Below are 27202 nucleotides of genomic sequence, written 5' to 3'. Positions count from 1 at the left end.
AGGGGTGCGTGGAGTGCGGGCCGCACTGGGTGCCACAATCACAGGGGGTGCAGGAGCAGGATGCCGGCATAGTGACAGCTGCCCCCGCCCCGGTGTAGCGGTAAAATAAGTATCCTCTGAAGCAATTGCACATGTGTCAGTTTCAGGCCAAAGAAGCCGATCGCTGGCTCTGTGCTAAAGTAAGAGATCGGCTTCTTCGGCCTGAAACCGCCACATGTGCAGTTGTTTCAGGGGTTACATATCTTCAAGGGATACTCATTTTACCGCTACACCGGCACCACTCCTCTCTGGAGGGGGGACACCATGTGTTACTGCACCGGGTGACACCAACCCTAGGGACGCCTCTGGTAGAGGAGTAGATGTTTATAGTCCAAATCAGGGGATCAGCCTAGGGTGACAACACTGCTCCTCTATACAGTACAATGAGTGAGCGTTGTCACTCAGGAAGTGTGTTTCTGGCAGGATCGTTAGGTGAAAATAAAGAAAAAGCCAGAAAGAAAAGAGAACTAACGCAGCCGCCACCAAGAACTGGTGTGCTGAGATGGATATAAAATGTTCTTGGGTATAGATACAATAATATCATGCAGACAGGGCAGGCGTAACCGCCTCTATTAACATCGCAATCTAATCTTTATGTACACATGCTATGGCAGCCGAAGGACGGATAAGAAAAACAATGAATTCTACCATGATCAACCCAGAGAGACTGAAGCTAGCCAAGCTCCTAGTGGAGAAAGCAATTAAGGTCAGTAAAACTAGTTCAGCATACTCTAAAGTGCGGCACGATAATTATTCATCCCCCGTTAATGAAGTAATTAAATCTTTAGGGTTTAATATATATGAGACGTGACACAAGGGCCAAGCTGGGAGCCCAAATGAACTGTCATTGTAAATCAGTTAAATATATTCCAAGCAAAGGCTATGGGGTGTGTTATAAAAAAAAAAATGTAGATCTCTTCTTCGTGTGAAAGAGCATGTACATTCCTTCTGTGCAAATTGGGGCAAAAATTCATGTAATTAGGCTATTTTTTCTCCAGGTTGAGTTACTCTTCATACAGAATAGATTGACGGAATATACTGCATTATGGCAACTAGATGGAGCTAAGTGTTTATTTCCTATGATTATCAATAGAGATGAGCGAATCGAACTTGGCGAAGTGGAATTCGTTTCGAAGTTCAGGAAAAATTCGATTCGCGCCGAATCTGAAAATTAGCAAACTTCGGATGCACGAATCAAATTTTCCCAAAAATGGCGGCGACATGTGTGGCGACGGGGCGGGGATCTCTGGGAAGGCGCGCAGACAAGGCGCGCTGACCCATAATGCATTCATTCATGACGTGATCGCATTAGCCAATCAGCAGCCAGCCAGTCAGCACTGTGTAATGGTGGAGCTATAAATTGCGGCCATCTTACAATTCTCCATTAGCCTCCGGTCATTCAAGAGAGACAGACCTGTCTGTATTAGGGACAGAGTTAGGGCCAGAGAGACTTTAGGGCCACAGAATCGTTACTTAGGGACACAGAATCGTTACTTAGGGACACAGAATCGTTACTCAGGGACACAGAATTGTTACTCAGGGACACAGAATTGTTACTCAGGGACAGACACAGAATTGTTACTGAGGGACACAGAATTGTTACTCAAGGACACAGAATTTTTACTCAGGGACACAGAATTGTTACTCAGGGAAAGACACAGAATTGTTACTCAGGGAAAGACACAGAATTGTTACTCAGGGACACAGAATTGTTACTGAGGGACACAGAATCGTTACTCAGGGACACAGAATTGTTACTCAGGGACACAGAATTGTTACTCAGGGACACAGAATTGTTACTGAGGGACACAGAATTGTTACTCAGGGACACAGAATCGTTACTCAGGGACACAGAATCGTTACTCAGGGACACAGAATCGTTACTCAGGGACACAGAATTGTTACTCAAGGACACAGAATCGTTACTGAGGGACACAGAATCGTTACTCAGGGACACAGAATTGTTACTCAGGGACACAGAATTGTTACTCAGGGACACAGAATTGTTACTCAGGGACAGACACAGAATTGTTACTCAGGGACACAGAATTGTTACTGAGGGACACAGAATCGTTACTGAGGGACACAGAATTGTTACTCAGGGACACAGAATTGTTACTCAGGGACACAGAATTGTTACTCAGGGACAGAAACAGAATTGTTACTCAGGGACACAGAATTGTTACTCAGGGACACAGAATTGTTACTGAGGGACACAGAATCGTTACTCAGGGACACAGAATTGTTACTCAGGGACACAGAATTGTTACTCAGGGACAGACACAGAATTGTTACTCAGGGACACAGAATTGTTACTCAGGGACACAGAATCGTTACTCAGGGACACAGAATGGTTACTGAGGGACACAGAATTGTTACTCAGGGACACAGAATTGTTACTCAGGGACACAGAATTGGGACACAGAATTGTTACTCAGGGACACAGAATTGTTACTCAGGGACACAGAATCGTTACTGAGGGACACAGAATTGTTACTCAGGGACACAGAATTGTTACTCAGGGACACAGAATTGTTACTCAGGGACAGACACAGAATTGTTACTCAGGGACACAGAATTGTTACTCAGGGACACAGAATCGTTACTCAGGGACACAGAATCGTTACTGAGGGACACAGAATTGTTACTGAGGGACACAGAATTGTTATTCAGGGACACAGAATTGTTACTGAGGGACACAGAATCGTTACTCAGGGACACAGAATTGTTACTCAGGGACACAGAATTGTTACTCAGGGACACAGAATTGTTACTGAGGGACACAGAATCGTTACTGAGGGACACAGAATTGTTACTCAGAGACACAGAATTGTTACTCAGGGACACAGAATTGTTACTCAGGGACAGACACAGAATTGTTACTCAGGGACACAGAATTGTTACTCAGGGACACAGAATCGTTACTGAGGGACACAGAATCGTTACTCAGGGACACAGAATTGTTACTCAGGGACAGACACAGAATTGTTACTCAGGGACACAGAATTGTTACTCAGGGACACAGAATTGTTACTCAGGGACACAGAATCGTTACTCAGGGACACAGAATCGTTCCTCAGGGACACAGAATCGTTACTCAGGGACACAGAATCGTTACTGAGGGACACAGAATCGTTACTGAGGGACACAGAATCGTTACTCAGGGACACAGAATCATTACTGAGGGACACAGAATCGTTACTGAGGGACACAGAATTGATACTCAGGGACACAGAATTGTTACTCAGGGACACAGAATTGTTACTCAGGGACAGACACAGAATTGTTACTCAGGGACACAGAATCGTTACTCAGGGACACAGAATCGTTACTGAGGGACACAGAATCGTTACTGAGGGACACAGAATTGTTACTCAGAGACACAGAATTGTTACTCAGGGACACAGAATTGTTACTCAGGGACAGACACAGAATTGTTACTCAGGGACACAGAATTGTTACTCAGGGACACAGAATCGTTACTGAGGGACACAGAATCGTTACTCAGGGACACAGAATTGTTACTCAGGGACACAGAATTGTTACTCAGGGACACAGAATCGTTACTGAGGGATACAGAATCGTTACTCAGGGACACAGAATCGTTACTCAGGGACACAGAATTGTTACTCAGGGACACAGAATTGTTACTCAGGGACACAGAATCGTTACTGAGGGACACAGAATCGTTACTGAGGGACACAGAATCGTTACTGAGGGACACAGAATTGTTACTCAGGGACACAGAATTGTTACTCAGGGACACAGAATCGTTACTGAGGGACACAGAATCGTTACTCAGGGACACAGAATTGTTACTCAGGGACACAGAATTGTTACTCAGGGACACAGAATTGTTACTCAGGGACAGACACAGAATTGTTACTCAGGGACACAGAATCGTTACTGAGGGACACAGAATCGTTACTGAGGGACACAGAATCGTTACTCAGGGACACAGAATTGTTACTCAGGGACACAGAATTGTTACTCAGGGACAGACACAGAATTGTTACTCAGGGACACAGAATTGTTACTCAGGGACACAGAATTGTTACTCAGGGACACAGAATCGTTACTCAGGGACACAGAATCATTACTGAGGGACACAGAATCGTTACTCAGGTACACAGAATTGTTACTCAGGGACACAGAATTGTTCCTCAGGGACACAGAATTGTTACTCAGGAACACAGAATCGTTACTGAGGGACACAGAATCGTTACTGAGGGACACAGAATTGTTACTCAGGGACACAGAATTGTTACTCAGGGACACAGAATCGTTACTGAGGGACACAGAATCGTTACTGAGGGACACAGAATTGTTACTCAGGGACACAGAATTGTTACTCAGGGACAGACCCAGAATTGTTACTCAGGGACACAGAATTGATACTCAGGGACACAGAATCGTTACTGAGGGACACAGAATCGTTACTCAGGGACACAGAATTGTTACTCAGGGACACAGAATTGTTACTCAGGAACACAGAATTGTTACTGAGGGACACAGAATCGTTACTCAGGGACACAGAATCGTTACTCAGGGACACAGAATTGTTACTCAGGGACACAGAATTGTTACTGAGGGAGACAGAATCGTTACTGAGGGACACAGAATCGTTACTCAGGGACACAGAATCGTTACTCAGGGACACAGAATCGTTGAATTAAAGAGTATGTCAGACAACACGCAGAGGAGTGGCAGAGGAGGCAATGTTTTAGGAGCGAGCAGACGTGGCAGCAGAGGAAGGGGTCGAGGCAGCACTAGTCGCAGCCAGAGGCCAGTGCTCCCGGTGTCATCCAGCGGTCGTGTCTCCACCGACAACCCTGCCGTCATCGATTGGTTGGCTCGGTCGTCTTCCTCTTCCCAGGTCACCTCTGACACCTACAGCCAACGGTCGGTGGGTACGTCAGACACAACCGTTAGTTGGCATGGCCCGGGAGCAAGCCCACTGAAATCACGTGTCCTCTACCTGCCCCTGTCCTTAGGTGTTCCCTCACCAAGCAAAGTATCGCATGCTGTGGGCTCAGCCCCACTGTACAGTGAGGAAGAGCTAACAGAGGGCGGTCAGGAACGGGGGGAGACATCCGCCTCTTCAGCAGCCAGGCGAAGAAGTACTGGCGAGGAGAGTGGCTCGGTAGCCGGTCTAGGGACAGGTCTGTCTCCTGACCCACACGCAGCCGAGGGGGCTAGTAGTGAGGCGGAGACCCTAATTGATGATGATGAGGCTGATCGCACTTGGCAGCCTCGTCGTCATCAAGCTATTGCTTCCGCATCATCAGGAGAAGAGGGTGCCAGCTTGGCAGCGAGCAAAACAGTCGGTGGGTTGCCCAGGAGGCAGCAGGGTCGCAGCAGTGTCAGTGGAGGCAAACGGCCACGGAGTAGAGCACCAGCTCCACTGCAGCCTACCACCACGGCCAGTAGTGGTGCCGGTGTGCACGGAGGAAGTAGCAGTCAGCCAGTGAGGAGTAGCGGAGGCAAAGTTTCCTACTCGGCGGTGTGGCAATTTTTCGTCAAGCCGCCCGAGGAAGTAAACGTAGCCGTATGTCGACTATGTGGCCAGAAAGTCAAGCGTGGCCAGGGGGCCCATGTTGGGACTACAGCGTTGCGTCAGCATATGCAGCGTCGCCATTCGGTGGCCTGGGAAAACCGTGATAAAGATACGGTGGTTCTGCCTGCCCCAGCCCCCGCTCCATCACCCGCTCCGTTACTTGCTCCGTCACCCGACGTCAATCGCCCTCTATCAGCCAGTCAAGGCTCCAACACCTCTGCTGAGGGGAGTTGTCGCTCGTTGGCATCTTCCGCTCGTTCAGATGCTCCTTCTCCTGCTACTCCTCTTCACGGATTCCGTCAGCAGTCTTTCTTGGAATCCGTTTCCAAGAGACAACAGTTTGCGAGCACGCACCCGACGGTGCAGAAGCTGAACGTCCTCCTGTCCAAGTTGCTGGTGGTGCAGTCCCTCCCTTTCCAAGTGGTGGACTCAGCACCTTTCCGAGAAATGATGGCTTGTGTCGAGCCGCGGTGGAGAGTGCCAAGCCGGCATTTCTTCGCCAAAAAGGCAGTGCCAGCCCTGCATTCACATGTAGAAGAGATGGTGGGCCAGTCTTTGAGCATGTCGGTCTCTGCCAAAGTGCACGGCAGCGCCGACGTGTGGAGCTGTAACTACGGTCAGGGACAGTACATGTCATTTACGGCCCACTGGGTGAACGTGGTGCCGGCACAGCCGCACCAGCAACTTGGACACGTCACACCGCTTTTGCCTCCACGTTTGCACGTCCTTGGTCCAGCAAAGATGTCCGCCTCTACCACCTCTTCTTCCGCCGTGTCCTCAGCCGCCACCCCCGTGCCAAGTCCCATTACCCGACCGGCATATCACATGTGCAGGGCGCAACGGTGTCACGCTGTGCTGCACCTGGTATGCCTTGGCGAACGTAGTCACACAGGGGAGGAACTTCTTAGTGTAATGAACAGAGAAATTGACAGATGGCTGTCTACGCGCAAACTGAAAATCGGAACCATGTTGACCGACAACGGAAAGAACATGGTGTCTGCTCTGCGTCAAGGAAGGTTGTGCCATGCGCCATGCATGGCTCACGTGTTCAATCTGGTTGTCAAGCGGTTCCTAAAATCCACCATCCCACTGCAAGACATCCTTAAAATGTCACGTAAACTTTTCATGCATTTCAGCCATTCCTACACTGCAAAGCACACCCTCCTTGAGCTGTAGCGGCAGAACGGAATTCCACAGCATCGCCTGATCTGCGACGTTGCAACAAGGTGGAATTCAACCCTACATATGTTAGACCGCCTTTACGAACAGCGAAAGGCCATCACCGATTTCCTGATGTTACAAGCGGATAAAGGTACTCCCCTGTGTAACTTAGATGTCAGCCATTGGCAGCTCATGCGTGACACCTGCCGCTTGCTCAGGCCCTTTGAGGAGGCCACGCTATTCGTGAGTCGGCAGGACTATGGGATGAACGACGTCATTCCTCTGTTGCACGTCCTGGAACAAATGCTGTTAACAATGGCTGGTCAGGGTGCGGTAGACGTGGCGCACAGATCTCAACGCCACATGACCCCTGTGGGGGCAGGACAGGAAGAAGAGGAGGAGGTAGAGGAGGACATTGGTGCTCAGGAATTATTGAGTGAAATGGGTGGTTTTTCCACTCAGCGGACAGGAGTGGAGGAGCAGGAGCATCTGGTAGAGGAGGAGGAGGAGACAGAGGACCCAGACGCACCGTGGCAGTATGCTGTGGAGATGGAGGCAGGGAGTCCCTCGCATTCCTTGGCACAAATGGCCCATAGCATGCTCGGTTGCTTGCGTAGCGACAGCCGAATAATAACCATCAGACAGAGGGATGACTTTTGGCTGTCCACCTTGTTGGACCCTCGCTACCGTTCAAAAATGGTGGCCTTTTTCACACCTGCTGAGAGGGAGGCCAAAATAACGTACTATAAAAACCACCTATGTAGTCAGTTGGTCTCTGCCTTTCTGCGCCAACGTCCATCCTCAGACACTGTGGGCCCTGTGCGCTCGCGTTCCGCTGCCATGGCAGCAGGGGAGGGGTGGGGTGGTAGGAGCAGTGGCAGCTCCACCAGCAGCGGCTGCCTCAGTCTGCAGTCGATGATGAGTAGCTTTCTTCACCAGCGCAGTGAGGAAACTACTAACCAGCCGCAGCAGCAGCAGCATCAGGTGGACCTGGAGCAGGACCTCAAACAACAGGCTTGGGCCTACTTGGACAGCACCCTGCCAACCGAGGTAGACAATCCCCTTGACTACTGGGCAACGAAACTTGACCTTTGGCCCCAACTAGCTGAATTTGCCCTTGAAAGGCTGTCATGCCCGGCCAGTAGCGTGGCATCGGAGCGCGTGTTTAGTGCGGCAGGAGGTATTGTAACTCCGCGGAGGACACGACTGTCCACCCAAAGTGTGGAGAGACTCACGTTTGTGAAAATGAATCAGGCGTGGATTAGTCTGGATTTCAAACCACCAGTTCCTGACACAACTGACTAAATCCGCCAGGTCCAGAGTGTGTCATGGGTCCCTGTACGGCCTCCCATTGCTGCTGTCTCCATCGCCACACTCTGCCATGTGCCACTTTCAGGTCTCCTCACACTGCTGGTGGGTTCCATTTTGTCATAGGGTGCTGGCAGATTACGGGCCTCCCATTGCTGCTGCCAGGCCCGTAATCTGCCATGGGCCCCCGTACCGACTCCTCATGCTGCTGCCAGGCCCGTAATCTGTCATGGGCCCCTGTACCGCCTCCTCATGCTGCTGCCAGGTCCAGAGTGTGTCATGGGTCCCTGTACGGCCTCTCATTGCTGCTGTCTCCATCGCCACACTCTGCCATGTGCCACTTTCAGGTCTCCTCACACTGCTGGTGGGTTCCATTTTGTCATAGGGTGCTGTATGGCCTCCCATTGCTGCTGCCAGGCCCGTAATCTGCCATGGGCCCCCGTACCGACTCCTCATGCTGCTGCCAGGCCCGTAATCTGTCATGGGCCCCTGTACCGCCTCCTCATGCTGCTGCCAGGTCCAGAGTGTGTCATGGGTCCCTGTACGGCCTCCCATTGCTGCTGTCTCCATCGCCACACTCTGCCATGTGCCACTTTCAGGTCTCCTCACACTGCTGGTGGGTTCCATTTTGTCATAGGGTGCTGGCAGATTACGGCCCTCCCATTGCTGCTGCCAGGCCCGTAATCTGCCATGGGCCCCCGTACCGACTCCTCATGCTGCTGCCAGGCCCGTAATCTGTCATGGGCCCCTGTACCGCCTCCTCATGCTGCTGCCAGGTCCAGAGTGTGTCATGGGTCCCTGTACGGCCTCCCATTGCTGCTGTCTCCATCGCCACACTCTGCCATGTGCCACTTTCAGGTCTCCTCACACTGCTGGTGGGTTCCATTTTTTCATAGGGTGCTGTATGGCCTCCCATTGCTGCTGCCTCCACCGCCACACTGTGGCTCCACACTCTGGTTTTGGCCCCGTGACTGCCCAAATGAGTGAAGTGTGCGGTGATTCTAAGATCGACGGCACTCATCTGCATGTCATACTGACTGACAGTATTATTTCTCTTCCCCAGCAGACTCCAAGGGCATTTAAATTAAAGGTACAGTGTTCTGCACTAATATAAAGGCTCTCTGAAGCCTAGAAACACCCTTTTTATAAGTTAAATTCGCAGCGAATATATTCGACTCGAATCGAATTTATTCTGCGAATTCGCCGAATCAGCCGAATCGAATTTTTGAATAATTCGCTCATCTCTAATTATCAACCCCATCTAGTGGCCATAATGCAGTATTTTCCTGATCCACATTTTTCTGATGACAGAAAAAAGCCTATTAGCGTTTGTTTTTGCCTTGGTTCACACAGGACGTACATGTAGTTTCTCAGGACAAAGAGGCCTGTAATTTTTTTTTCTTAATAAATACACGCCTTAGAGTTTGTCTTCTTTCTAAAGCAGAAACAGCGTGTCTCCTGCAGCATGCCATAGAGAAGGATGCTATGTTCTAGCAATAACAATAATAGTCTGGTTCTATTAATAACAAAGCAGTTTTTGTTTTTCTCAGATTCCCATGTAGCGTAGTTTTGTTACCTTTTGATCCCGCCAGTATGTGACTTCTCACAAAGGTCACAGCACTCCCCCTGAAAATGCCTTCATCTGTATTTTTTTTTTAAATTCAGGACCATCTTTGTTCAGGTATCAATTCAGGGTCCATGCACTCTGGCTTAACCCCTTGCCCTCCAGAGGATTTACTCCCCTTGCTGACCAGGCCATTTTTTGCGATACGTCGCTGTGTTACTTTAACTGACAATTGCGCAGTCATGCAACGCTGCACTCAAATGAAATTTACGTCCTTTTTTCCCACAAATAGAGATTTCTTTCAGTGGTATTTAATCACCTGTGCATTTTTTTTGCGCTATAAATAAAAAAAACGACAATTTTGAAAAACGAAACAATATTTTTGACTTTTAGCTATTAAACAAAAAATAAAGAAAAAAAAATAAAATTTTGTCATAAATTTAGGCCAAAATGTATTCTGCTCCAAGTCTCTGCTAAAAAAAAATCCCAATACGTGTAAATTAATTGGTTTACGTGAAAGTTATAGCATCTAAAAATGGCGGTATATACACTGGAATATTTATTTATTTATTACTAGTGATGGCGGTGATCAGCGACTTATAGTGGGACTGCGGCATGCATTCTGGCACTGGGGGGAACTAACTGCCACTAACGTCCCCAGTGACACCAATACAGTGATCAGTGCTAATAAAAAGCACTGACACTGTACTAATGACACTGGGCAGGAAGGGGTTAACATGAGGGGCGATCAAAGGGTTAACTATGTGCTGTGTGTATTCTACTAGGGAGACTGCGCAGAGCAATACAAAGCAGAATGCCATTGCTGACAGGGGAGAGATCTGTGTTGTTCACATACAGACCTCTCCACTGTCAGCTCCCCCAACGATCACCAAGTCCTGGTCGAGAATCGGCGGCCGGGACCCGGTGATTGACATGCCGAGGAGCCAATAGCGGCGCAGGTAGGGAGCCAGATATAGTGAATGCAGGGTCCTGGGAGACCAGATATAGTGAATGCAGGGTCCGGGGAGAGCGGATATAGTGAATGCAGGGTCCGGGGAGACCGGATATAGTGAATGCGGGGTCTGGGGAGACCAGATATAGTGAATGCAGGGTCTGGGGAGACCAGATATAGTGAATGCAGGGTCTGGGGAGACCAGATATAGTGAATGCGGGGTCCGGGGAGACCAGATATAGTGAATGCAGGGTCTGGGGAGACCAGATATAGTGAATGCGGGGTCCGGGGAGACCAGATATAGTGAATGCAGGGTCTGGGGAGACCAGATATAGTGAATGCAGGGTCCAGGGAGACCGGATATACTGAATGCAGGGTCCGGGGAGACCAGATATACTGAATGCAGGGTCCGGGGAGACCAGATATACTGAATGCAGGGTCCAGGGAGACCAGATATACTGAATGCAGGGTCCGGGGAGACCAGATATACTGAATGCAGGGTCCGGGGAGACCGGATATAGTGAATGCAGGGTCCGGGCAGACCAGATATACTGAATGCAGGGTCCGGGGAGACCAGATATACTGAATGCAGGGTCCGGGGAGACCAGATATACTGAATGCACGGTCTGGGGTTTAGTAACACTTTGATAATACTGTTTTCTCCCCATCCCTGTTACACAGCAAAAAAAGATATTCAGCATCCATGGTCCATACCCCGTCATACGCAGATGTCTGCGGAATCGCGGATGGGTGGAGAAGAAACTGCCCAAGGTGGCCAAGGCAGTGCGGAAAAAAGAGAAGTCATCAGATGAGGAGACAGAGGAGGATGATGGCGATGGAAGCGGCCATGATGATGACGGTAATACAAATGGCAGAACATGGGCTCCGTATAGACATGACTAGGACGTCTCCATGCCAGAGCTGTATGCTTTTCTGCTCCTTGCTGCAAATGGAACTAAACCGATTTCCTGGTAATGTAAGGAAGAGGAAAAGAATATTTACCAGCATGGCATAAGCTGCGCTTCTATCTAAGACTCACTACAATGACGCCTTCTTTATGATGCATAAACAGTCCTTATATATGGTGGCTGCATTTGTTTTCTTTGTCTAATGTCTTTTCTCCCGTTATTTTCACCTTGTGATCCTGAGACTAACACACTTCTTGCCCCTCCATGGCTACACTCACTTCTCCATTGTATCTATGCAGGGAGCCCCAGGCTGGACTTTAGGTCTACTTTTGCACCTCTCCACTACATGGGGAGGGGTGATTGGTTTACAAAACAAAGATATGATTGTTTTGTTGTCCGTTCAGCTCACAGAAAGTGATAAGAACACTGCATTTATGGCAGGATCAACAGGTATTTTCTGTACTTGCTGAAAATGTTCTTAGCCTTAAAAAAAGAAAACTAATGCAGTCACCACATCTAAGGACCTGTAAGCTGCAATATATTATGTTTGTTTTTGGGTTGTAAACCTTTACATATACCCTATCAGCATGCTTCTTGTCAGCTCATGAACTGATTGGCTGCTTGTGCTGGTTCTTCCTCTCATACTTCAGTCCTGCTGTACAGGGACTGCAAGAAGCTGATGCCAAGTCACAGTCAGGTACTTGCATTTAAAAAATAAATTTAAAGTGGTTGTAAACTCTTATATACCCAGTGAAGTGTCTGGCCTCAGGTAATACACAGAGATGAAACATAAGTTGTCCTACATAAGTTGTACCTGTTTATCTGTACCACTCTCCTCTCTACAGTCATTCTCTACATCCGTTATAAAGCTTGTCTGAGAGTTCAGAAAGCAAGGGGCATGCAGCGGAAGTTACACTATGCAGAGCTCAGTGAGGAGATCTCAGAGAGCTGATTGGAGGGAAGAGACACCCCCCCCCCCTTCACATAGCTCACAGGAACAGAGCTGAGGCTGTCAATCAGCTGGAGGTCCCTCCCCCATCACCATTTTTCTCTTGGTGTCAGGAAAAATTGTCAGAAGTGATTCATGCTGACAGCAGAGGAATGAGGCAGCAGACAGAAATGACACTTAGTGCTCTGGATTGAGACACGTACACACTATAGAGGGATTTGCTTTGTTCATATTTCATGTCTGAGGTTTACAACCACTTTGGGTTAGCAATAGTCGGACACCAGTATCAAAGTCAGGCATGGAGACAGAGGGTCATTTCCCGGGAAAATCCAGTGTTACCCACAGACACACTTTAGTTGGTTCTTCTTCTATTACCATTCAGTGAGCAGGCATACATCTGCTAAGGTGGAAGTAGGGGCGGACTGACCATTCGAGCACTCGGCACTGCCTGAGGGTCCGGGGTCAGTAGGGGGCCCAATGAGATACCCCTGGTACCTTTCTTTGGCTTTTTCATAGGCTTTTTTGGGTGTGGGCAAGGACACAGGAGCCCCATAATCCCCTATTGCCTGGGGGCCCCATGAGTTGTCAGTCCGCCCCTGGGTGGAAGCCTGCGACACACCACCACACACCATGAAGGTGAAGGTAGGAGATCTTTGGGAATGGCCAGGAACTTACAATAAAGTCATTTGGAAAAAATGGTAAAAAAGTTATGAAAGTTAATGTCATTTCCACAAAACTCCCAGATGAGCAATGCTGAATGGCTGGTAAATGTAATGGTGAAATCATGTTTTATTTCCTGATCAGATGATGATGGTGAAGAGGAGGACGAAAAAGATGATGATCCTGATGGCACCTATGACCTTATGGCAAGTATCTAATCAGTCAATAACCCATTCCTTTACATTCCATTCTGTTTTATTTTATTCTTTTATTCTATATTTTATTCTGTTCTGTTCTATTCTATTCATTTTGTATTCATTTGTTAGGTTATGTTAGAATGATTCGCTTTCGGAATTCGTATATTTGGATTAGTTTCGTTTGTCCAACAAGGACTGTGTTTGCTTTATCTGCAGTTCACACCTGAGCAATTTGAAGCACATCAATGCTTTGCATGAGGATTCCCCATGTATAGTATCCTACAGTACCCTTTAACATCTGAGCAGTGTTTTGCTTGAAGCTTGTCCTCCAAAGCTTGAAAAAAAAAACATGAGCTTCTTTGGGCAAGAGGTGCATATTTTTTTCCCCTATAGGCGTTAATGGGAGTGCCTGAAAAAAAAGGCCTAAAAATGTGCACTTTCTTGCCTCTAGAAATGTGCATAATGGAAAAATCTGTTTAGTTTCGGATTCATTCATTGACACCCCGGTCACATCAAGCCCGACTTTGAAATCATGCAACTAACTGAGAAGTCGCACAATTTCTTTTATATTCCATTCTGTTTTTTCTATTCTATTTTATTCCTTTACATTCTATTCTGTTTTCTTTTATTCTATATTCTGTTCTATTCTGTTTTATTCTATTCTATTCCATTCGTTTTGTATTAATTCGTTAAGATAGGTTATGTTAGAATGATTTGCTTTCGGAATTCGTATATTTGGATTCGTTTCATATTTTCATTATTTTCAAATCTATTCGAAATGTGAATTTCAGAAGATAGCTATATTAATTCTATTTCATTCTATGCTATTATATTCTAGTTTTTATTTTCTATCATATTTTGTTAATTCTATTATATTCTTTTCTATATCTCTTCTATTCTTCTATTTTATTGTATTCTTTTATTTACTATTCTGTTGTATTCCATTCTATTATATTCCTTTATATCCTATTCTATTATTTTTTTATTCTATTTTATTCTTTTTTTTCTATTCTAATTTTTTATTCTATATTATATTCTTTTCTGTTTTGATCTATTATATTATATTATTTTCTATTCTATTCTGTTTTGTTTTATTCTATTCTACTCTATAAAGCAACCTAAGTAGGATTCATCATCTTATTTCACTTTTAGACTTTACTGTATTTATTGCAATATGTTTCCATTACAAATTCAAATTCATTTTCAAATGTAAATTCAAATTCATTTCCAAATTCAAATTCATTTTCTAATTTGAATTTGGATAGTACGGAATTTGGATAGATTTGAATTAGTACTGTTACAAATTTTAATTTGGATAATTTGTTTGTTACAATTGATTTCGGATTTGTTGAAATTCGTTACTATTGTGATTCAGAATTTCAGATACATCTGAGTCACCAAATAAAGAAAATTTTGTCCGAATTACAATTCGTAATCAAATGAATCGCACACATCTATTTGCCTCTCCTTCTCCTGGTAACTGTTTTTTCATTGGCTAAAATAAAAACGCATGAAAAATGCATGTGCAACCGCACATAAAAAACATTCCAAAAATGTCTAAAGAAGCTCAAATGTGAACCTAGCCTTGAGATTTCTACATCTCTGAGCCTTCTCCACCATCATTTAATCACTGCCTCTCACTGTTACTGCCCCCCAACTGTGGTATAAAGACTGTTCCAGTGTTACGTTGGTGATGGACCTTTATCTGAAGACCTTCAGCAAACACTAAGTCATTGTTCATGAGGTGGATAGGGAACACGACTATGCAAACGCACTTCTCTTGGCTCTCAGCTGATCACTTCATTTCTTGCATGTGCATATTTTTCAACAGTTGGGTATATTGGAAACCAGAAGGGTAGCTGGACTTTGAAGGCCAAGTATAGCTTTGGAACAAGCAGCCTTGGTGTGTGGTTTTCCTGGGCCCTGTATCTTGTTCCTGCATCCCTGTTCCTGTCTCTGTCTGATTCGTTGCTGACCCTGCCTGATCCGGACCTCTGCTGACTTCTCCTGTTTGGCTATCACCGTGTGTCAACAGGGATCCATTTGATCCTTCACCTCACCCTACTCACTGGGAGATTGTGAACTATAGATTTGTGTGTCAATTGAGACTATAAGGGGCAGTATAAAAATTACACCCTGCCTGCGTTTTGCAGTTATATACTCTTGCACTTTGATATTTTGCATGTTTTAATATATAAGCGCTGCACTTTTTTATATGTATAGCTTTGGAACAAGTGGCCCCCATTCCTCTGAGCTGACCCAGTCCAATACTTGCCTTCATCCTGCTTCCAGCAATTTTTACTGTATGGCCCTGTTCACACCGGTACAGGCTTTCTTCCAAAACTGTCCCTCTGGGTCCTCTTCATCCTGCGCATACATGCCATGGTTCCATTAGTTCCTATAGGGAAAGAAGTACTCCATAGGACTGCTGGAGGCCACAATGAATACAGATATCCAAAGAAACGAATGGGGCCATGGAGTGTATGCCCAAGATGAAGAAGACTCGGCAGTGCTCCTTTGATTTCTTCGTTGAAGTTTGTTAAGTGTATGGCCAACTTTACAGGACACAGGACAAATCTGTAACACAGATGATGTTTTGAAGGCATTACACAGGATCTTCTATCCCTAATCTATGGAAACACATTTACGTTAGTTTGAATAACACTTCCCACGTAGTCTGCTTTAATTTTTAGTTTATTTTTGATTACAAGGGTTGTGGATCCCTTTTTTTATAAGGACTTTACACAGCAAGGCCCCATTAAAAGGAATTCTTGAAGAAGATATAGTAATACAAATGTCACTGTAAGAGTATAAACTAATCCTTCCATTTCAGCTTTGCCCAGCCGACTTTGTTGAGTTCTGGCCTGGCTGTCTGAGTGGAGTTCTGGCCTGGCTGTCTGAGTTGAGTTCCGGTCTGGTGGGCTACATTGAGTTCTGGCCTGGCTGTCTGAGTTGAGTTCCTGTCTGGCGAGCTACGTTGAGTTTTGGCCTGGCTGTCCGAGTTGAGTTCCGGTCTGGTGGGCTACATTGAGTTCTGGCCTGGCTGTCTGAGTTGAGTTCCGGTCTGGTGGGCTACATTGAGTTCTGGCCTGGCTGTCTGAGTTGAGTTCCGGTCTGGTGGGCTACATTGAGTTCTGGCCTGGCTGTCTGAGTTGAGTTCCTGTCTGGCAAGCTACGTTGAGTTCTGGCCTGGCTGTCTGAGTTGAGTTCCGGTCTGGCGGGCTACGTTGAATTTTGGCCTAGCTTGTAAGCAAGGATTAGTAGCTCTTTTAGCGAGACACCACCCCTGGGTGGGTACTGTGGATTGGGTCAGCTTATTTCTTTATAAGCAGGGTCCCGGAAGAACCATAGTGGGTTGACTTGAAGTCTGTAAAACAACACCATGTAGGTACACAGTCTGAGTGGAGCATGCCCCTCAGGGTAGGCCTAATATAGGCCCCAATGAGAACCCATCTCAGGAAAGCTAAGGCTGAGGTAAATGGAAGCGTTGGTTGACATCCGTATGTTTGAATATCACTTCCCATGTCTGCTTTCATTTTAAGTTTATTTTAAATTATGCTTAAAAAAAAAATAACTTCTAGTGTCCATTGTATGTCCTGCTCAGTCCAGGCTAGTTCGCAATGAGATCCCCTATTTTATCTGGACGACCAGACGTGATGCCGTGGACTGTCGCTTCCTGAAAAAAGACCAAATGATGAATCACTACGCCAGAGCTGGTTCCTTCACCACCAAGGTGGGTCCCTCCACTTTGTATCTTAATGCCTACATTATCCCGATGAAGACCAATGAAGACTGGCCTTATGTTATAAACAAGAGCAAAGTGTGATGATTGTGTGCACATGTAAGTCTTTATCCTTCTCATCATCTGACAGCAATGTCCTGAAATCTGATCGGCTGCACTTTGCTCTTTTGTTAAATACATTTCTTTCAGAAATGGAAAAGAGGGACACCTTTTATAATGTTGGCACAGGACACACCCCTGCCATGTCCCCAGCTGAGTGGACCACAAATCTTTTGTCCTTTAATCTGGGTGGCAGAGTACAAGGAAACAAATGGCCGCACACTGGTGTCACCATTTTTCTTTATAAAAACTTTATTGAATCAGCCAAGAAGGAGCTGAAGACTGAGCCTCTGCTGGTGTCAGAGATGAGCGGTCTTTCAGTGGAGGTGTCAGTGTGTTCTTGACTAGTTCAATAAAGTTTTTATAAAGAAGTGACAACTTTGATGCCTGGCTGTTAATTCACTTGAGCTACATAGTAACTTAGTCTGGCTGAAAAAAGACAAAAGTCCATCCAGCTAAACCATAAAAAAAATAAAAAAAAAACAGTTATAATCCTACACCCATAGTTGATCCAGGGGAAGGCAAAAAAACCCAGCAAAGCATGATCCAAATTTGCTCCTGCAGCAGAAAATATTCCTTCCTGATCTCCAGAGAGGTAATCGGATATTCCCTGGATCAACCTTACCTATAAATGTTAGTATCCAGTAATATTCTTTGTATCCAATAAAGAACCCAGGACTTTTTTTAAAGCAATCTATTGAGCTGGCCAGAGCCAACTCTTGAGGGAGTCTATTCCACATTTTCACAGCTCCATGTTTGAAGCTAGGGTGGGCAAAAGCAGCTTGACCGGCACCTGAGACACCCATGGCTGGAGAATTTAGAGCATTAACTGGGTTATTTTATTAACTGGGAAACAAAGTGTTATAGAGTGCTTTATAAACAAGTTCAGACAGCCATAATACGTGTGCAGGCATCTGAATGTATCATAACAAGAACAAGAACTGGGACTAACTTTCAGAGTATAGATAAAATCAGAGGTGGGCATCCTTGGAGAAGTGGAGGTCTACCTGAACAACATGGAAGAGATCGAAGATTACCAGGGTTGTGGAGCCCTTTTTTATAAGGACTTTACACAGCAAGGCCCCATTAAAAAGAATGCTTGAAGAAGATATAGTAATACAAATGTCTCTGTAAGAATAAACTAATCCTTCCATTTGAGCTTGGGCCAGCCGACTTTGTTGAGTTCTGGCCTGGCTGTCTGAGTTGAGTTCCTGTCTGGCGGGCTACGTTGAGTTTTGGCCTGGCTGTCCGTGTTGAGTTCCGGTCTGGTGGGCTACATTGAGTTCTGGCCTGGCTGTCTGAGTTGAGTTCCTGTCTGGCGGGCTATGTTGAGTTTTGGCCTGGCTGTCCGAGTTGAGTTCCGGTCTGGTGGGCTACATTGAGTTCTGGCCTGGCTGTCTGAGTTGAGTTCCGGTCTGGCGGGCTACGTTGAATTTTGGCTTGGCTTGTAAGCAAGGATTAGTACCTCTTTTAGCGAGACACCACCCCTGGGTGGGTACTGTGGATTGGGCCAGCTTATCTCTTTATAAGCAGGGTCCCGGAAGAACCATAGTGGGTTGACTGGAAGTCTGCAAAACAACACCATGTAGGTACACAGTCTGAGTGGAGCATGCCCCTCAGGGTAGGCCTAATATAGGCCCCAATGAGAACCCATCTCAGGAAACCTAAGGATGAGATAAATGGAAGCATTGTTAACTTTGAGTTTGAACTGAACAGTAATGCTAATGTCTGATGAATAGAGGAAGAGATGTACGTGTGTATGGGGAAGAACTGAGCATAGTAAAGCATTCAAAAGGCTGATTGTGTGGACATTCTTCTATTCCTGGAGGAGGGTATTTTGGCTGGGAGCATGTAGTTAATCAAAATGGCTGAACACATTTGTTGTACAGGTGAACGATACCCCATTTCGTTCATGTTGCAGGAGTATGATGAGAGGTGCCCTGAGCCAACATGATTGTTGCTGGTGGCGAATCCGGTCCTTGCTTATAAGCTAGGTACATTTGGCTCTGTCCTGGCTGCCTTGAGTTCTGGCCTGACTGGTTGGGCTGAGATTTGCTCTGGTTGGCTAGGATCGGCCCATCAGAGCAATATGTAATTTAGTTAGGATAGCACAGCGGTCAGGAGTAAGTAATGCAGAGTGCAGAGCAGGGGCGGACTGACAACTCACGGGGCCCCCGGGCAATAGGGGATCATGGGGCCCCTGTGTCCTTGCCCACACTCAAAAAAAGCCTATAAAAGGTACCAGGGGAATTTCTTGGGCAGTGCCCAAGTGCTTGAATGGTCAGTCCGCCCCTGGTGCAGAGTTATGTAACACGTAATGCAGAGTGCAGAGGTCAGTAGGAAGTAATGCAGTGTGAAGAGGTCAGTAGGAAGTAATACAAAGTGCAGAGGTCAGTAGGAAGTAATGCAGTGTGCAGAGGTCTGTAGGAAGTAATACAAAGTGCAGAGGTCAGTAGGAAGTAATGCAGTGTGCAGAGGTCAGTAGGAAGTAATACAAAGTGCAGAGGTCAGTAGGAAGTAATGCAGTGTGCAGAGGTCAGTAGGAAGTAATACAAAGTGCAGAGGTCAGTAGGAAGTAATGCAGTGTGCAGAGCTCAGTAGGAAGTAATACAAAGTGCAGCGGTCAATAGGAAGTAATGCAGTGTGCAGAGGTCAATAGGAAGTAATGCAGTGTGCAGAGGTCAGTAGGAAGTAATGCAGTGTGCAGAGGTCAATAGGAAGTAATGCAGTGTGCAGAGGTCAGTAGGAAGTAATGCAGTGTGCAGGGGTCAATAGGAAGCAATGCAGTGTGCAGAGGTCAGTAGGATATAATACAAAGTGCAGAGGTCAGTAGGAAATAATGCAGTGCGCAGAGGTCAGTAGGAAGTAATACAAAGTGCAGAGGTCAGTAGGAAGTAATACAAAGTGCAGAGGTCAGTAGGAAATAATGCAGTGCGCAGAGGTCAGTAGGAAGTAATACAAAGTGCAGAGGTCAGTAGGAAGTAATACAAAGTGCAGAGGTCAGTAGGAAGTAATGCAGTGTGCATAGGTCAGTAGGAAGTAATACAAAGTGCAGAGGTCAGTAGGAAGTAATGCAGTGTGCAGAGGTCAGTAGGAAGTAATACAAAGTGCAGAGGTCAGTAGGAAGTAATGCAGTGTGCAGAGCTCAGTAGGAAGTAATACAAAGTGCAGCGGTCAATAGGAAGTAATGCAGTGTGCAGAGGTCAATAGGAAGTAATGCAGTGTGCAGAGGTCAATAGGAAGTAATACAGTGTGCAGAGGTTTTAAAATCTGACAGATAGTACAGGGGGGACTTCTCCCCATATTATCTGTCAGAGAGATGGAGGGGCAGCGGGCGCAGCTACAGCCATAGGAACATGTTACATGTTTCACCCTAAAAACAGGTGGAACATGTAACAAGTAATATGTTCCCAAAGGTGAACTTATCCTTTAAGCGCAATGCTACCTTTTTAACAACTACTTTCCTTCGCTTCAGCAGGCAAAAAGTTTCGTATAGTGTGACCTTTTTGTTAGATAAAGTGGATGTGAACTAGGTGCAAAAGCTGGGGTACACACAAAAAGCGAGGTCTGATGACAGGGTCTCTTTAACATGTTAAAAGCTCGGTGATTTGATTTACACTTAAATGTATTTTAAATGATAGAGGTCTGTATATAAGACTACAAAGAGAATGAAAGACAGATTAATTTGGTTCCAAAACAGAGGATGTACCTCCAAGGGTGGCACCATCATTGCACACTGCATTCACTTATTAAGGTGTTACTAAACCCACAACAGTACAATCAGTCTGTATATGCAGCGAAGCATGCTTGTTATACTCACTGTGGAACCTAAGGGGTTAATCATGTGTAAAAATGCTGTTTGATCCTGACTTATCTGATCCTCCCCTTCTTATTTATTTATTTCAGGTACTTGTATATCGCTGTCAATTTACGCAGCGCTTTTACATATATATTGTACATTCACATCAGTCCCTAACCCTCAAGGGGGGTACAATCTAAAGTCCCTAACTCACATTCATACATACACATACTAGGGACAATTTAACAGGATCTAATTAACCTACAAGCATGTCTTTGGAGTGTGGGAGGAAACCGGAGTACCCAGAGGAAACCCACGCAGGCACAGGGAGAACATGCAAACTCCAGGCAGATAGTGCCATGGTTGGGATTTGAAACGGCGACCCTAGTACTGCCAGGCAGACGTGCTAACCACTTAGCCACTGTGCCGCCTTCTTCCAGTGCCCCCATCTTATCTCCTGATAAGACATACGGAGACACTCTGCACATGCTCAGTTTGGGAGAGTGCATGTGATCAGCACAGAGCCAATCAGCACTGTCCAGACAGAGGTCAGGGGTCCTGCATCCTCCTAGAGCAGAAATAAACTCCTCCTACAAGCTTTAACAAGTGCTCTGCTGGACACTGATAGAAGTCATAAGACTGCTCTAACTGCTGATGAGAAAAGGGATTTAGCAGTTTATATTTCCTAACATAATTGCATTTCCATGTTGTGTGTACTGTGGGAGACCAGATATAGTGAATGCAGGGTCCGGGGGACCAGATATAGTGACTGCAGGGTCCGGGGAGACCAGATATAGTGAATACAGGGTTCGGGGAGAGCGGATATAGTGAATGCAGGGTCCTGGGAGACCAGATATAGTGAATGCAGGGTCCGGGCAGACCAGATATAGTGAATGCAAGGTCCGGGGAGACCAGATATAGTGAATGCCGGGTCCGGGGAGACCAGATATAGTGAATACCGGGTCCGGGGAGACCAGATATAGTGAATGCAGGGTCCGGGGAGAACAGATATAGTGAATGCGGGATCTGGGGAGACCAGATATAGTGAATTCAGGGTCCGGGGAGACCAGATATAGTGAATGCGGGGTCCGGGGAGACCGGATATAGGGAATGCGGGGTCCGGGGAGATCAGATATAGTGAATGCGGGGTCCAGGGAGATCAGATAGTGAATGCAGGGTCCTGGGAGACCGGATATAGTGAATGCAGGGTCCAGGGAGATCAGATAGTGAATGCAGGGTCCGGGGAGACCGGATATAGTGAATGCAGGGTCCAGGGAGATCAGATAGTGAATGCAGGGTCCGGGGAGACCGGATATAGTGAATGCAGGGTCTGGGGAGACCAGATATAGTGAATGCAGGGTCCGGGGAGACCAGATATAGTGAATGCAGGGTCCAGGGAGACCGGACATAGTGAATGCAGGGTCCAGGGAGATCAGATAGTGAATGCAGGGTCCGGGGAGACCGGATATAGTGAATGCAGGGTCCAGGGAGATCAGATAGTGAATGCAGGGTCCGGGGAGACCGGATATAGTGAATGCAGGGTCTGGGGAGACCAGATATAGTGAATGCAGGGTCCGGGGAGACCAGATATAGTGAATGCAGGGTCCAGGGAGACCGGACATAGTGAATGCAGGGTCCGTGGAGATCGGATATAGTAAATGCAGGGTCCTGGGAGACCGGATATAGTGAATGCAGGGTCCAGGGAGATCAGATAGTGAATGCAGGGTCCTGGGAGACCGGATATAGTGAATGCAGGGTCCAGGGAAATCAGATAGTGAATGCAGGGTCCGGGAGACCGGATATAGTGAATGCAGGGTCCAGGGAGATCAGATAGTGAATGCAGGGTCCTGGGAGACCGGATATAGTGAATGCAGGGTCCAGGGAGATCAGATAGTGAATGCAGGGTCCGGGGAGACCGGATATAGTGAATGCAGGGTCCAGGGAGATCAGATAGTGAATGCAGGGTCCGGGGACACCGGATATAGTGAATGCAGGGTCCGGGGAGACCGGATATAGTGAATGCAGGGTCTGGGGAGACCAGATATAGTGAATGCAGGGTCCGGGGAGACCAGATATAGTGAATGCAGGGTCCAGGGAGACCGGACATAGTAAATGCAGGGTCCGTGGAGATCGGATATAGTAAATGCAGGGTCCTGGGAGACCGGATATAGTGAATGCAGGGTCCTGGGAGACCGGATATAGTGAATGCAGGGTCCAGGGAGACCAGATATAGTGAATGCAGGGTCCAGGGAGACCGGACATAGTGAATGCGGGGTCCGTGGAGATCGGATATAGTAAATGCGGGGTCCGGGGAGACCAGATATAGTGAATGCAGGGTCTGGGGAGACCGGATATAGTGAATGCAGGGTCTGGGGAGACCGGATATAGTGAATGCAGGGTCCGGGGAGACTGGATATAGTGAATGCAGGGTCCGGGGAGGCCAGATATAGTGAATGCAGGGTCCGGGGTTTAGTAACACTTTAACTAAGATCAAATGTTTTATTCGCAGGTGGGGCTGTGTGTCAATCTTAGAAACTTGCACTGGTTTGATGAAGCCGACCCTGATTCCTTTTTTCCTCGTTGCTACAGACTGGGGGCTGAAGATGAGAAGAGGACTTTCATTGGTAAGGCCTTTTATCACCTGTAAGACTTTGTTTACACGGGAAAAACAAGGAGGTTATATACATGTGGATGCAGTGCTACAAAACACCTCTCCCATATGTGATATGTGATGGGTATGCAAAACAATTATAAACTTTAAAATTAACCCACAAAAACAAAACAAATAAAGATAAAAATCCACATGGTGTTAAAATTACCAAAATATATGTACTATTAAATCCTCCCTCCTGCTACCAATGTTTCACCATCCTCAGAACATATCTATTCAGTGTAAATCCAACCAAATATCATTAGTCATGCGACAACAAACAGTTAATAAACACAATTTTGTGTGGTACTACGACACACCTCCCCCATTACAATATATGACATTATAAAAGTCTTATATGGTTTTAATTAAAAGTCCAATAAAGTGCTTGCTAGTGACACGTTTGTTATGTTGATCTGTTTTTGGGGGCTTATTTTATAGCTTAGAATTTTTGCATACCCATCATATATCACATATGGGGGAGGTGTTTTGTAGCACATCCATGTGTACATAACTTTGATTGGTTGTATCTCTTTTTGGATATGATTGAGGTGCTGGCAGCCACATGTTAGGAGTTTGTACACCATAGCGCTGGACCTATTGCTATTTATCAATAAAAGGGGTGCCCAAATTCCATTCTCTATGCCCTTTGAGCGCCCCTTCCACTTCTCCATGTCGAAAGGATGGATCTCAGCAATTCTTAGTAGAGTGTTACATTTTGCTGTCTTCAATGTTACCTGTAATATGTGGACAGAGAGAGAAGTCCCTTAAATATCATGTCTACCCTATTAAAGTGTTACTAAACCCACAACAGTAAAATCAGTCTGTATATGCAGTAAAGCATGATTGTTATACTCACTGTGGAGCCTAAGGGGTTAATCCTCCGCAATGATTACAAAGGATGTTTGCTCCTGTGTTCTCTGATCCTCCCCTTCTTCTACTGTCCCCAATCCATCTGCTGATAGTACAGAGCCTTGGGGGCAAGCTGCACATGCTCAGTTTGGTGAGTTTTATTTTCTCTGGGAGAGTGCATGTGATTAGCACAGGGCCAGTCAGCACTGTCCAGACAGAGGGATAGGGGTCAGGCAGCCTCATAGGACAATCAGGGGAGAATTAAAACTCTTCCTACAATCTTTAACCAGTGCTCAGCAGGACACTGATAGAAGTCACAAGACTGCTCTAACTACTGATGAGAAAAGGTATTTAGCAGTTTATATTTATTAAAATAATTGCATTTCTATGTTGTGTGTACTGTGGGAGACCAGATATAGTGAATGCAGGGTCCGGGGAGACCAGATATAGTGAATGTAGGGTCCTGGGAGACCAGATATAGTGAATACAGGGTCCAGGGAGACCAGATATAGTGAATGCAGGCACTGGGGAGACCAGATATAGTGAATGCAGGGTCCGGGGAGACCAGATATAGTGAATGTAGGGTCCTGGGAGACCAGATATAGTGAATGCAGGGTCCGGGGACAACAGATATAGTGAATGCAGGGTCCGGGAAGACCAGATATAGTGAATGCAGGGTCTGGGGAAACCAGATATAGTGAATGCAGGTTCCGGGGAGACCAGATATAGTGAATGTAGGGTCCTGGGAGACCAGATATAGTGAATGCAGGGTCCGGGGAGACCAGATATAGTAAATGCAGGGTCCGGGGAGCGGATCTAGTAAATGCAGGGTCCGGGGAGAGCGGATCTAGTGAATGCGGGGTCCGGGGAGACCAGATATAGTGAATGCAGGGTCCGGGGAGATCAGATATAGTGAATGCAGGGTCTGGGGAGACCGGATATAGTGAATGCAGGGTCCTGGGAGACCAGATATAGTGAATGCAGGGTCCGGGGAGACCAGATATAGTGAATGCAGGTTCCAGGGAGACCAGATATAGTGAATGCAGGGTCCGGGGAGACCAGATAAAGTGAATGCAGGTCCTGGGTTTAGTAACACTTTAAGAGAGTGATAGAAAGCTAGGTGGAATATTTCCTCAAGCCACACAAGTGTTGAGGGGTTCTTGAGTCCAGCATAAGGTCTAGCTGCTGTGATATCCATTGTCCTCTGGGATGGACACCATCAGTCAGTAAACTCTGAGACAAACCCTAAATGGGTGACCATCAAGGCCCCTTATGTATAGTCCTTCTTTCTTCTTCAGCTGTCACTCTGTTTGGTCCAAAGTCAGGATCTGTAGACGTAATGGTCTGTTCTACAGCACAATACTACAGTATATGGGAAATATTTATGTGTAAGATTTTATAACTACCAAATTACAAATAAAATGATTATAAAATCACAACACATTCTTTATAAAATTTCACTTTGCACAATAAATATATCCATTTCCGTGGGAATTTTAACCTTTAGAAGATTTCTGGCTGACGGCTGCTCGGAGTATTCTCAAGAGAGTGTCGGGAAGAAGAAGCATTTCGGCTACAGATACAGAGTTCATCGCATTGACCCCGGAGAATGCAACTAATCCAAAGAATGAACAAGGTAAAAACAGATCCCGACATGTTGGCATTTGACTGATGTAAAACGTACCTGTCACCAGATAAATAAAAACAGAAGAACATATAAAAATAAAGAGGATGGTGGCCAAAAACAAGTGTTTTTCCGTACATTGCCTGAGAATAGACGTGTTTATCTCGAGTATGGGAACTGCTGGGCCTGTTTTGAAAATATTGGTTCCTGGTGTCATTGAAGGGTCTCATTTATCCAGGCCATGGTATAACTAGTAGTAGTCACATTGCACCTGAATTGTTCTGTAATGTTGAAGACATTTGTAGCTTCTACAAGCCACTTCTTCAGTTCTACCGGATGTTAGGAAGATAACCCAGCATCCATATGCCCAGACATATTAATCCACTTAACAAAATCAAAACAGGACGCACTCTCTTCATGCATTGACGTAGTAGACCACGAATTTAATATAAAGCATAAAAATGCATACTCACAAACCAATGGGGGATAAAAACAGACAAGAAGTGTCCATAATAACAGTCCAAAGTGACGATAGATCCTTAGTGAGGTAAGCTAACGCATTTCAGGAGATGAACTCCCCTCATCAGAGCCAGTTACCATGAAATGTGTAGATGTTGATTGTCCAAGAACAGGATGGGAGGTGAGAAAAGATGTGATACTTAACTAGAACTTGGTGGTACCACTTTCCCATCTCCGATCCAGTTCTTGGACAATCAACATCTACACATTTCTTGGTAATTGGATTAAGGTGTCTGTGCTACTGATGTAGGTTTAAATGTTGGGGTATCTTCCTGATAACCATTGGAGCTGAAGAAGTGGCTTGTAGACGCTACGAAATGTCTTGAACATTGAAGTTCAGCTGAATATGACTTACTGCTACTAGTTGTAGTTCCCTGGCTGTACCTGGCTCTAATACCGTTGAGTCACTGACCTGCTGTATAATGTTGGAATTCCTTATCTCTACACTTGTTACAGATCAGTGATTCAGAAAGTATTAAAATGGTTGTAAACCTCAGACATGAACTATGAACAAAGCATATCCCTCTATAGTGTGTACTTGTCTCAAGCCAGAGCACTAAGTGTCATTTCTGTCTGCTGCTTTGTTTTTCTGCTATTAGCCTGAATCACTTCTGACAAGTTT

The 27202-nt window shown here is 46.0% G+C and overlaps 1 protein-coding gene across 1 annotated transcript in view; it reads left to right on the top strand.

The window, feature by feature from the left end:
• The first annotated feature begins 688 nt into the window (after window positions 1-688).
• Window positions 689-27202, top strand: part of LOC149458597 (tubulin tyrosine ligase 3-like) — a 43043-nt gene continuing 16529 nt past the window's right edge. Inside the window, exons 1-6 of the mRNA XM_089682011.1 lie at window positions 689-745; window positions 11263-11440; window positions 13243-13304; window positions 16900-17028; window positions 23445-23559; window positions 25945-26073. Coding sequence (XP_089538137.1) covers window positions 689-745; window positions 11263-11440; window positions 13243-13304; window positions 16900-17028; window positions 23445-23559; window positions 25945-26073 — 670 coding nt within the window. The remainder of the gene's footprint in view (window positions 746-11262; window positions 11441-13242; window positions 13305-16899; window positions 17029-23444; window positions 23560-25944; window positions 26074-27202) is intronic.

This window comes from Staurois parvus, unplaced genomic scaffold (assembly GCF_062004578.1).
Source record: "Staurois parvus isolate SC_StPar_1 unplaced genomic scaffold, SC_StPar_1.0 ptg000283l, whole genome shotgun sequence".
In the NCBI taxonomy this organism is placed as follows: Eukaryota; Metazoa; Chordata; class Amphibia; order Anura; family Ranidae; genus Staurois; species Staurois parvus.
Note: the sequence above shows the minus strand (reverse complement) of the source record. Positions and strands in the feature narration are given on the sequence as shown.